The sequence below is a fragment of the Lagenorhynchus albirostris genome, chromosome 20, assembly GCF_949774975.1.
Source record: "Lagenorhynchus albirostris chromosome 20, mLagAlb1.1, whole genome shotgun sequence".
NCBI classification, from domain to species: Eukaryota; Metazoa; Chordata; class Mammalia; order Artiodactyla; family Delphinidae; genus Lagenorhynchus; species Lagenorhynchus albirostris.
Genome location: NC_083114.1, coordinates 14,472,312 through 14,485,202, shown reverse-complemented (window position 1 = coordinate 14,485,202; position 12,891 = coordinate 14,472,312). Strand labels below are relative to the sequence as shown.

The window sequence follows — 12,891 nt, the reverse complement described above, 5'->3', positions numbered from 1 at the left end:
TTAACTAGGAACGGTCTCCGTTCTTTAAAATTCAGCAATGTCTACAGCACTGTTTTTCAGGAAAGGTAGAACGAAGTACATGGGAAAAACAACAAACATTTGTATTCTTACCATAGGCTTTGGTATTGTGTTCAAGTGTTTTACATGCTGTATGTTATTTAATCTCCTCAATAACTCATGAGATAGGCACTGATCACTAGATACTATCTCCAAAACAAAAAAGAAGTTAAGGTAAGTAATTTGCCCATGGTCACATGACTAACAAATAGTATTGAGGATTCAAATCCTCAAATCTGAGTCTCTAACTGTAGAATAAGAGCTCTATCTAAACCACTACTATATTTACTACCTTACAGAAAGGACAAGCTTTGGAGTGTTATTTGGTTTGAAACCTGGCTGTGCTACTTAATTAGATCTGTGTCTTGGATAAGTTTCTTCATTTTCTTATGGGATTGATGATAATACCTACTCTAGAAGATTGTTTTGAAAATTAAAGATAATATGAGTAAAATGCCTAATACAATGCCTGGCTGATACTAGGTAATTTGAAAATGGCAGCTCTATTATTTATATATTTTTTTAACTTTTTATTTTGATTTCATTTTGGATTTCAGAAAAGTTCCAATGGTACAAAGAATTCCCTTATACCTTTTACCGAGATGCCCCAAATGTTATCATTTTGCCACATTTGCTTTTTTGCAATTTTTTTTCTGAACTACTTGAAAATAAGTTGCAGACATGTTGCCTCTTAACCTCTAAATATTTCAGTGTTCATATCCTAAATATTTATGTTGAAATGGCCTCATGGATTCTTATTTTATTAAATGGATCCTATCATTATTTAATAATCTTAATAAATTATCTTTTATAGTAATACGCAGTTATCACATCTTGGAATTTTGTTTGAATTGCATGCACTGGGTCTTCCATCTGACCAACGTTTTCACAAAATTGCCTAATTATCAACTGAAATATCTCCCTTGTGACTCCTTACCTTTCATCAGCACATAAAGTTGGGTCACATTTTGCAAAGGATTCTTTACTTAAGGTTTCCTTATAACCCTTTTCCTTTTTTTTCATCCTTTTATTTCTTCCTTTATACCTTATCTTCTAGCACCAGGCTGCCTTAAGCTTTTCGATTCCAAGCTGGCCTTTTTAAGGGCAGGTGATATGAGTATAAAAATTTGGAGTACCTCATAGGATAGGAACATTTGAGAACTATCAAGTCACTGATATTATTATTTTGCTAGTTAAAAAGCAAAAAAACATGTAATTAGAGGCCTTTTATTTCACTATTTCACTTTGTTTCAAAATATGATAGGTATCACAAGTGAAATTTTATTGAATATAAAGCTAGTTATGATTACTTACGGATAATATAAAATTAAAGTGTCAAATAATTATTTTTACATATTTACATGTAAAATTTTACCTTTTCCTTTTAGAGCTGTATTTTTAGAATATGTACACAAATGAATATAAGCTGACACCAGTTTATTGAAAAGAACGAATATTTTTAATATTTGTAAATGTATTCTTAAGCTTTAAATGTATAACTAGTATTGTCTGTTGTTGAAAAAATAAGTGTCTGAGTTTAGTTCACAGAACGTGTGAGAAAGTTGAAGTTCCAGTAAACACATCAATAATTTATCATTTTAAAAGCATTATATATTATTTGGAGCTTATGTTTTGCCTCTGCATATTTGACCCTTGAAATAACAACAGCCTAGATTCACTCAGCTTGACTCCAGATGATGGAATAAGATGGGAAAGTATATCTAGATATACTTGGTGTGGTACTGGAAATCATGCATATTCAACAAGATAATAACATAATGTATGATGATAATATCCGTTCTCCAAGGAACACAAAGTGCTTTGCGGAAATTATTTTTTAATTTTCCCTATCTGCTTCTGAGTCAGAGTGCATAGGAGATGGTGATAGTCCCAGTTTAAGAAAACAGAGGCATATATGATTCAGAGATTGGCCTCAGATATCTCAGCCCAGGTTTGAATTGTAACTTTTTACAAGGCCATAATACCTATTTAAAAATACCTGGTAAAGTAAATTTATTATAAAACAACCAATTTTAAATGTATTGTATTCTATCATAGATATACACTTAACCTGAAAAATTATGAATAAGGACTGATGGTGCAAAGGATGTTGTTAGTTTGACTCTTATTCTTGTGATCTTTTTACTTTTTGGATCTAAAATTCAATGTGCTATAAAGTTGACATTGCCCGCCTCTTTCTGCTCTAATCTTGACTGGTTTTGCTCTAGACCTGGTGCATTCACTGTACTGGTCCTGGGATGTCATTTCACCATTATCCTAAAATGACCTCCTCTATTGGATCACTTATTTCTAAAAAATAAAAGTCTTCAACTGTCTTAGTTTATTCCCTCATTATGTTGGACCATGTTCTTTAGTAGCTTCCTCAGAAAGAATAGGAGGTAAAATTTTTGGACTTTACACATCAAAAAAAGTCTTTATTCTACCCATATTCTTGATTCATTGTTTAGGTAAGATATAGAATTCTAGATTGAAAATAATTTTGAAATTTTTGAAAGCATTGTTTCCAGTGCTGCTTTTTAAGTCCAATGCCAATTAAAATTTCTGGTCCTTTATGTTTGTTAAGCATTTTTTTTTCCTCTGGAAGCTTTTAAGATCATCCCTTTTCCCTTATGTTTTTGTTTGTTTTTAATCTCACCATATGAGCTTGACATGCATCTTTTTTAGTCCATTGAATTAGGCATTTGGTGGGCTCTTACAGTCTGGAAACTTATCTTCAGATCTGAGAAATTTTCTTATGTTTATCATTTTCTTCCCTCGTTCTTCTTGATCCTTTTTTCTTTTTAATATACACTTTATATTTGTCAAGTATACCTAAATAAAATGGGAAAAAAAGAATTCACCTAAAATACAGCCACTAGATTGGTTAATAATTTGGTATGTGTTCTTCCATATTTTTCTCTATGTCTCTCTTTGTATCTGTGTAAAAATAATAAAAATATGAACATATTCATAGATATAGGCAGACACATGTGTAATTGGGCATTTAGAAAAAGTGGAATGATATTAACCATAGCAGGTTAGTATGTGCCATCACCTAACTTGTCCATGACTTAAATCAGTAAGTTGTGAGAGGGCCATATGGGTAAGTGTTAATCCCTGTAAAGGGAAGGGTGGTTGCTTGTAGAACACTGGTTATGGACACTGGAAATGGGGTTCCTATTCTTGACCAAGGATAATCTTGGGCAGTGGAAGTCCATGATGGTCTAGGGAGCTGCCCTACTGTAACCAACCCCTGAATGGTGGAACCACAACATGCATTTTTCCTAGTTCCTTTTTATTTTTGTAAGGCCGCGCCATGTGGCATGTGGGATCTTAGCTCCCTGACAAGGGACCGAACCTGCACCTCCTGCAGTGGCAGCGCGGAGTCTTAACCACTGGACCGCCAGGGAAGTGTCCCCCCCTTTTTTCTTACTTTTTTATTGAACTATAGTTGCTATACAATACTCTATAAGATATGCATGTACAATATAGTGATTCACAATTTTTAAAGGTTTTTACTCCATTTATTAGTTATTATAAAATATTGGCTATATTCCCTGTGTTGGGCAATATATCCTTGTAGCTTATTTTATACCTAATAGTTTGTACCTCTTACTTCCCTACCTTTTCTTGATCCTTTCTTACCTTTTCTCTGTCTTGCTTTTTTTTTTTTTTTCCTACTTTCTGGGAAGTTTACTCAATTTTTCCTTCTAACGCTTCTGTTATGTTTTTATTTCCACTCTCCTTTTTGTAATTTACACGAGCTCTCTAAAGGGATAGACACACACACACACACACACACACACACACACGTTTATGTTTGTATGTTTCATGGATGTGATACTTTATCTCGGAGGGCATTAAATATAATTAGATTTTAGAGTTTCATGAGCCTCCTTTATTGCCTCTGTTTCCTCAGAATCACTCTTCTGTTTGCTGGTTGGTTTGTTTGGATCTCTGCGTTTTATGTTAGAGGCTCTCCTCAAATGTCTGGTGAACCTTGGCTCTTTGTTCATATTTAAGGGTGAGGCTCCAAATCTAGTGATTGGACGCTCATTCTGTGTGCGTGGGTGGTAGGATTTGTTGAGTGGGAGGCTTCCGCATGGGTGATCAGGAAGGGGCCTGGCTGTTTCATTGGGGGCTTTAAAATGTCAGTATCTGTAGGTCTCTTCTTGGTTAGATTTTCTGCTGAACTGAGGGCAGTCACCTGCCTGCATGGTTTGGAGCAGGTAATTTAGGGGTCTGACAACTCCTTTTACAAATTTCCACAAATGTTCATTCTGTTATACCTGATCCCTTCAATTCTTTAGATTTTCTAGGATCTGGGAAAACCTTTATAAATCATTACTTGACTCATAATGGTACTGAGGTGAATAACAGTAGGGGATTTGGTGCTAGTAATGTTATTAACATTTCTTAATCACTCAGGTGGAATTCCTCTAATTTTCTTTTTGATTTTCTTTATTAGATGTTTATGTATTATAAAAGTACAATGTTCTTACTATAATAATTTAAATAATTCTAAAATGTATAAAGAAAAAGTTTGTCTCCTGGTGGTGCCCCGCCATTCCTACCCCCCGAAGTAACTTGTATTAGCTGACAGTTATGTATCTTTCTGATAGCTTTCTCACTGTCATACAAACATACACAAAGATGTTTTGAGTGTTTCTTAAAATAAAAAAGGACTAATACTATACACATTCTGTGGCTCACTTAAATCATTCAGTATATCATAAACATCCCTCCAGGTTAATGGAAATAATTCTGATTCATTCTTTTAATAAGCAAATATTACTTCATAGTATAGGTATACCATAATCTACTAAACCATTCCAGTGTTGTTACCAGGTTTTGCGGGGAGGGGGTGATGGTGGGGAGTATTTTTTCATTTGTCTTTCACTATTCCAAACAATGCTTATCCTTTTATATATCTCCCTACACACTTTTGTTTCTTCTTTGCCTTCTCAGATCTTGAAATTTCAGTTGATTCATTTGTCATTTGCTCCAAGTACTCCCTCTAGCATTTTCTTCCAGAAGCATACCTGGTCTTGGCCTGTCCAAAAATGTCTTCAGTTAGCCCTCTGGTAGGTCAGGCTGTTAGAGACCCTAAAGCAGGTACATACAGGTGGCAGTAGATGGCCCAGCAGTTTTCCCTCTTAGGGGCTCGTTGTCACACCAGCTTGTAGATGTCAGCTGTCTGCTTATAGGTCTCTCTGGCTGTGTGTAGCAGGCCTTTCCCAGCTGTAGGGACTGAGCAGTTCAGTACATCACTGCAGCCCCTGTGCATGCAGACCCTTACCTTCCACTGTCTGGGCTTCTCAAGATGCAGTGAAACCTACATCTTTGCCCCAGGCTTGAAGAAAAATATAGTCTTCCCTGCCATCAGTTCTTTGGTTCTTCCCTTGCTTGAGAGAGTGTAGCCCTCCCTGGCTTTCTTCCCTCGAGATCTCAAGAGAACTTGGGACCTCAGATGGACCCTCCCTGGCATGTCTGCCTTTGTCTTGTGTTCTTCCATAGAGGAAACTGGGCCAGAGATAAGGTCAAGAATTTGTGCTCTACCATCTTCCCAGAATATCTTCATTTCTGTTGCTTTTCGGTTTTTTTAATGTTTCACGTATTTTCAGAATTACTGAAGAACTTCCTATTTCCTACTGCTTTTTATAATATCAGTATCTAAAACGCTCCCCTGTGTGTTACGTATCAAAATGTATACTGACCCTGCCCTCTAGGATACTAATGTCCAAGAAGATAAGACTATTGAAAGTTAATAATCCTGGCAGCGATAGCAAAAAGATATTAACTGAGATTTCTTTAAAAAGCACATCAAAGTAGTTACATGAAAGAAACTGTACTCTACAAAGAGTGAAAAAGTGACTTCCCTTCTTTCTCATTTGCTTAATGAATCTGTGACCTTTGTCACCTGGCTTGGAAACTAGCTTAATGTTGCATGTGTGTCCTAAAATCTACTTGGTTGGGTCTCAAATAGAGTTTTGGAACATAATTTCTTTTTTTAAATAAATTTCTTTCTTTCTTTCTTTCTTTTTTTTTTGGCTGAGTTGGGTCTTCGTTGCTGTGCGTGGGCTTTCTCTAGTTGCGGTGAGCGGGGGCTGCTCTTCATCGTGCTGCGTGGGCTTCTCATTGCGGTGGCTTCTCTTGTTGTGAATCACGGGCTCTAGGCGCACGGGCTTCCGTAGTTGCGGCACGCAAACTCAGTAGTTGTGGCTCACAGGCTCTAGAGCGCAGGCTCAGTAGTTGTGGCTCACGGGCTTAGTTGCTCCGCGGCATGTGGGATGTTCCCAGACCAGGGATCAAACCCGTGTCCTCTGCATTGGCAGGCAGATTCTCAACCACTGCACCACCAGGGAAGCCCCTGGAACGTGATCTTTCCATAAGTTAAGGGCTGGTTGTATATAAATATTTTGTGATATGTTGCACCTTTGGTTCTATTTTTATAATTGTAATTCCCTACTTCTCTCTCAAGGGTTTTTCCTGATTAAGGATATTTTAGTACCTGGCCCCTTTTAAAACCATTTTAAGAAGCTTTTGTAATGTGTGATTTGTCAGTTGTCTTATTTCATTTGTTACTTTGGGAAAAAAAAAAAGCAACCCACAGGAAACAGTCCACTGCCTTGTCCAAAAGAATATCAGAGAATAGCATTGGGGATGAAGTGGTCATTCAGAAAAAGGACAATGGGAAGATGACTTGGGAGGTGATTTTTTTTTCTTCCATGTTCCTGCCCAGTGCTTTTCAAAGGTGATGTGCTCACCTTAGTTTTCTGTTTACTTTTAAGAGTATGATGGATGCATGCAGGATCATCTTGAAACATCAGTTTATTGAGCTTCTCTTTTCCTCCCTTGCAGCATTGCTATGGCAACAAAAGAAAATATGACTTCACAGAGAGGAATGTTGAAGTCAATTCAGAGCAAAATGAACACTTTGGCCAGTATCCTTTTTGAAAGCTTGAAATCTGGGGTTTTTTGGGGGAAAAAAGTCTGTGTATGTGCTTCACCACTCTCCCCCTCTTCTGGACAGGTTGCCATCATCAGTAACAGTAGAGGCCATCAGTAATTCTGTATTATGATATGCCCTGCACTCCTGAAAGATCATACTGTTTAATGCCATATGTAAAAGATTGCACACCAGAGGGTTAATACTAGTAGATCTAGAAAATAATTATGTGAATTTTCAAATTCACAGAATTATTTTACATTTTAAAAGCTCTTGAACTTTTAAACTTTTAGAACTCCACAGTGTACACAGTTTTTACCTAAACATCATAAATTATGTGCTTTTTCTTCTTTATTCAGTTTGGAGAATAAGTCAGTGGCACATGCTTAGAAAGAGAGGGAAGTAGACAGCCATACATGTAAATGAGTTGTCACTGCTGGTGGCGTAGTTTCATTTTGCACAAGCTAAACTCTAGGATAGATTTGCTGCTTGTTTATTGTGACCTCTACCTTTTTAATTCTTCAGTTTCCCAATTTAAAGTAGGATTACTGCTACTTCTGAGAAACCCAGCAGGGAAACTGATAAGCCTGCTAAGCTAAAACATTTTGTTTACTTTGAGAAGTCAAACCTTCTTAGAGAAAAAAGTTTCCTCCCCCAATTACTAAGGGGGAAAGGACCTTTAATTTTCAAAAGTTGAGTATCTTCTGGTCCTAGATAATTTAAGGTCACTTTTAGTTTCATACCTTATTTGCCTAAGGAAAGGAATATCCTGAAGCCTGTTGGTATTTTCCAGTTTTTGGTGAATTTTGTTCTTGCTTTGTCACCCTAAGTATAAAACCACACCTCCAAAATCATTTATATTTTATATAGGGCTCTACAGTTAACAGAGTACTGTTATATACATTATCTCATTTTACCAGTACCATAAATTAGAATCATTCCCAAAATTATGTTTAAAAAAATCAAATAAAATGGGTGTGAGTTAGTCAGGACTCCATAGAGAGATAGTAATAGAAACCTAATTCATACTGACTTAAGGAGGAAAAGGAGGGAATTAATTTGTTCATATATCTGTAAAATTCAGGGGTAGAATTTGGCTTAAGGTGTAGCTGGAAGCAGGGGCTCAGATTTTATTATCAAGAATCTGCCTTTCCTCTCTGTTCCCCTACTCCATCTCTTATTTCTATTTTCTTGTGTGTTGGCCTCATTCTCAGGCAGATTCCTCCTCGTGCTGATAGAGATGGCTACAAGAGTCACCTCCTACCAGTTCAAAAATTCTCATGGAAAAAGGGTGTCTTTTCTGACAGCTCTGGCACATGTCCCAAGAGGACTGTGGTTGCCCTAGCTTGAGTTACCTCAAGCTGTTCCTAACCCAGTCATTGGCCAAGGGGAGTGAGTATTCTCTCTGGCCAATCCTGAGTGCGTATGTACACCTGATGTCAGAGGACAAGGTCAGCCCCACCCTGTTACGTGAACTGAACTGGATTATTATAGAAGGAGGGGGGTGGTTCCCCTAAGGTAATAAACTAGATAGTAATATGTCCACTATAGACAGGGTTTCCTAATGTCAAAAGTTTTCTTACTTTCTCTCACGGGGTTGTTGACCCTTCTTTTACCAAGCAAGAAAAGATTAAGCATTTGCTTTAAAAGAGATTTGTACCTTACACTGTATAAGTTTTTGCACATTACTTCATGCTTTCTGTTCTGCATTTTAAAAGTTGTTTCTGCAAATTGTCCCCTTTTTTTGGTTGATTAATTTGAAAAACACATGAATGCCTACAGTGTGTAAAGTTCTCTTCATTAGGCACAGGAAAGTTCAAGATTAGAAAAAAACATAACCTCTACATACAATATGTAGAGTATATAAATACACAATACAGTCCCTGCTGAGAGTCATTTATTTACAGGAAAATGCAGTGAGGATTCACCGGGAGTAGGGATTATTCCAGCTCTCTAGTAACCTAGGTGATTTTGTTGTTGCTTTTCTTGACCTTGATACAATACCTCTATTAACAAAGAGGATGCACCTGCAGGTGTGTAGTCAGAAACCAGTGCTAGAAATGCAAAACAATGTAGGATGCAGAAGCGTGTGCTTTGCAACATACCAACAAGTAAGATATGAAGATATTTTACAGTACTAAGTAAAATGCAGTTGTGACTGCTATAAAACTCCTAAAATCGAAAATTTTCTTTCCTTTCTTTATGTTCCCCAAACAGGACAGCCAGAGCAATTTAACCCACTTTCTTACGGTATCCTGCCTACTGCTGTAAAGTAAATTTAAAATTTTAAATAATTAACCAGTACTTGATTATAGAGACACTTAAGAGTTTGTTCCCACCAATTACCTGAATCCAAGGAGGCTTAGCACCTTGGGGAGAAGATCACATATTCCTCAAAACCTTTCTGGCAAAACTTCCCAGTCTCCTGAGAAAAGGGGTTTAAGAAAGAGAGGGAGAGAGAAAGAGAAGGAAAAAAAGGAAAGACAGGAACCTCAGGATAATGGTGGTGGTAGCTGGCTGCACCTGTACCTCCGTGCCCTGCAGGGTTCCTCTCTCCCGACCACATGGGCTCCCACCCTGATAGCAATCCCTCGGTACATGGTAGCAGTCATCATTGTTTCTTCTCTGGCTGTTAATTTTTTTCTTTTCATGGTTCTTGTGTACTGCAGTTTACTAGGAGACTTGAATTTGCCCTTGAGCAGTAGGGCATTTGTGTTTGCTGTAGCTCCCTCAGTGTGACCTTTTTCCCCTCTATTTCTTCTCATCATTTATCGTTTCTGGACTCCACTGATCTCTGTTTTTGTGATTCCTGTGAGTTTTCACTAAAGAGGCTTCTTCCAAATATGACCTTAATAAAGATTTCCCAAAGATCGTTTTCCTGCTGTGAACAGCCTTATCCAGAGGATCAACCTTAGGAAGCGGCGAGACTCACTCATCCTGGGTGGTGTTATTGGTGTCTGTACCATCCTATTGCTGCTGTATGCTTTCCATTGATGAGACATCTCCAGGGACTCTTGACAGCCACCACTTTCACACCCTGATCCGGAATAAGAAAAAGTAGGAAGGAGAAGTTGACTGACCTGATAATTAGCCTGACCGGCAGGATTAATTCAAGACTGATAGTGACGGACTCTGTGACATGGTCAGGTTGAGCTGAAGTCACAGGTTTTCTGTGCTATCTTTTCTAACACACGTTTCCTTCTGTTTTTAGTTTTAAAAAAATAATAAATGTTTTCAGTTGCTTTTGTCTCCCAAAGAGGTAAGTAAACCCATCAGAAACAGAGTTTCCGTGCCTCGGTGAAAGTGTTGAAGGCTGATGACAAGCCCGGTCTTACAGCTGGATTCTTCAGAAAACCAGGTTTCTCTATATCCAAAGACTGCTTTCCTTTCAGCCACCAGATGGGGTTGTGAATAAAAATAGTTTTTGTCCTTCTATTTTACACTCATGATGAGAAATCACAAGTCATTTCTTGATAATCTGTGCTATAAATTTCTACTTTGTCCCCAGCTCTTTCGGTATTCAAGAAAAATTACATTTTTCAAAGAATCTTTGAGATGCTCACAGACCAACTTCAACACAGTTGAGGTTGTCTGAAATAGAAGACAAGTACTGCAAAAAAGCTTTTTTCTTTATTTTATTTTTTAATAGTGCACACTCTGGGGTTAACTGTGTTCCTGGAAAATCATCAAGAATGACAGGCTTTTTTTTTGGTCAGTCACTGTTTTTTGTTAATCTCTTCCATTGGGTTAATATTTACTACTGTAAGAAAATGAAATCTCAGTTCTACCATGACAAAAAGCCAGTGTCTGTCATTGCAACTATTCTTCATCATGTCAGGATTAACACCGGCAACTGAGTGAGGGGAACGCTTGGTTTTCAGTGAGATCTCTTTAACAGGCCACATGTAAAAAGACACTGAGTGAGGGGTCACCATCAGATAATTCCATTTGTAAGTGTTCCACATTTATGAGCAAAAGTTTAAGAACCACTGTCTGATGTACCAGGAATTCTGTGTTCTGTGAAAACCTATTCATTCCAAATCTCTTAAGCTTTTTCAAACATCCAGAGAATGGCTTTATTATTGAAGGTGCATATAACAGAATCTATCTCTATCTGCACCTGTTTTCTATTACCACCCTGGACAGTGACAAAATTTTAAACCACCCACCAGAAATCTTTTCAAGTTTAACCATTTCTCAGTTTCTGTGAATCTATTACTTCTCTAACTGAACTACCACAAATAGGCCGAAGACTTCCAACAGCTGTATTCCTCACCAAGAAAGAAGGCTACTCTTCACCTTTGGAATTTACTATGGTATTTATAGTACTGGCTTAAGACCATGCCATGGGGAATAAAAGGATATTAGTATGTAGTTCTTAACTACATCACAGAGTGTTGATGGTGATATTCAGATGAATTTGATTACAGGCTGATGGGTAGACTAACCTCTGGTCTGGTGCAGAAACGGAGAGGTTTTTCATGCTGGTGTCAAAGTTTTATTATGTTCTGGGTAGGAAGAGTGTTTGATACTTTTTTTTAACTATGGGGTTTATTTTTCTAAATATGGGTTGATTGATCAGTCAGTTGATTGGGGATGCCCTTAAAAGAAAGTTTAAGTTTTCCCAGTGTGAACCTTAAAAGATCAGAGAAATAAGTTCATTTATTTAATTCTCTGTTGGGAGAACAAAACTTCTCTCCCCTGACACTTTATTATCTTTGATTTTTCAAAGGGTCTTGATCGGTGGTTGTGCCTCAGCTAGAATTTATGGGACTTTGGTTGCTGTATAGTCGGCATTTAGAAAATCTGAAGTATAAATAAAGTTATTTATTTAATTATACTACCAGTCTTTTTTACTGGTCTGTTTGGTGTGTTCATTAATGGGTGGTGGTGTGAGACTAAAACTAGGACCCAAGCTAATCTAGCTTTTGCTGCAGCTGAGCAAACAAACACTTTTGATGGTTGGGAAGCCTTTCCATTAGGGTTGTGCTTAAATGAAGTAATAGAATTATGTTGATTATTTTCTTTATGAAAATAAAGAAACTAGTTCTTCTGAGGAAGTTGAAAAAGCGTGGTGTAGATGTTGGTGTCAGGTAGGTCTGACTAACCTCCCAGTGCTGTAGCCCATAGTGAGGTAACCCAGGGCCAAACGTAGAGCGCTAGGGCTGTGCTCCTCTGTCCTTTATGGTTCCTTCTTTTGCAGAAGGAGGCCCTAGAGCGAGGATAGAAGTGTGCCATTTACAAGTAGAGGCTTATTTTGGATCCCGTGATAGCTGATTTGAACTCTTGCAGTTTCGTGCCATTTAGCTTTTTTTTTTTTTTTTTTTTTTTTTTAGCAGCTTGGTTTTCTTAACTTTTTTGCTGTCCTTACAAACCAGTTACTAGGCTCAGGGGCCAACAGTAAATTGCTTATTAGAGCCAGTCAGAGCCAGGTCCAAGGAATTTTCTATTCCTTGTCCCAAAGGTTACCTCTTAGAGGAAGTTATTCTCTCTCAGCTATTGTCTTATATGATGGATCTTTCCTTTTGGGATCTTCTTAATAACCACTCAAAACTGTCCGTTTCACTTAAAAGTATGAAAAACCATGGCAACAAAAAGGGTAGAAAATTCCAAAAGGTATACTTCTGAGAGTTTGTTTTACTGTGCGCTGATAACTTTAGTTTAAAATGCTTAATGAATCTATTACTCAAGTTCAAGCCCAGATATTCAAGTGCTTCAGTTGATCTCTCCTGGCTATTTCTATATTCTTCTTACTGTTATTAATAACAATGCTGAAGGAGTCCCTGTAATTTGCAGCATTGCATACCCATATTTTTCTAATGTTAGAAAAATATGGGCTTTTCTTCTCCATTATTCATTTCTCCTGCTTACCAAAATTCACTTTT

The 12,891-nt window shown here is 37.4% G+C and overlaps 1 protein-coding gene across 2 annotated transcripts in view; it reads left to right on the top strand.

The window, feature by feature from the left end:
- The window catches only part of GOSR1 (golgi SNAP receptor complex member 1), a 46,017-nt gene extending 35,769 nt beyond the window's left edge, over nt 1-10,248 (top strand). For both annotated transcript variants that reach the window (XM_060133945.1, XM_060133944.1), the window contains exons 8-9: nt 6,919-7,001; nt 9,876-10,248. In XM_060133945.1, the coding sequence (XP_059989928.1) occupies nt 6,919-7,001; nt 9,876-10,000 (208 nt within the window). In that variant the 3' untranslated portion in view covers nt 10,001-10,248. The remainder of the gene's footprint in view (nt 1-6,918; nt 7,002-9,875) is intronic.
- The last annotated feature ends 2,643 nt before the right edge of the window (nt 10,249-12,891 follow it).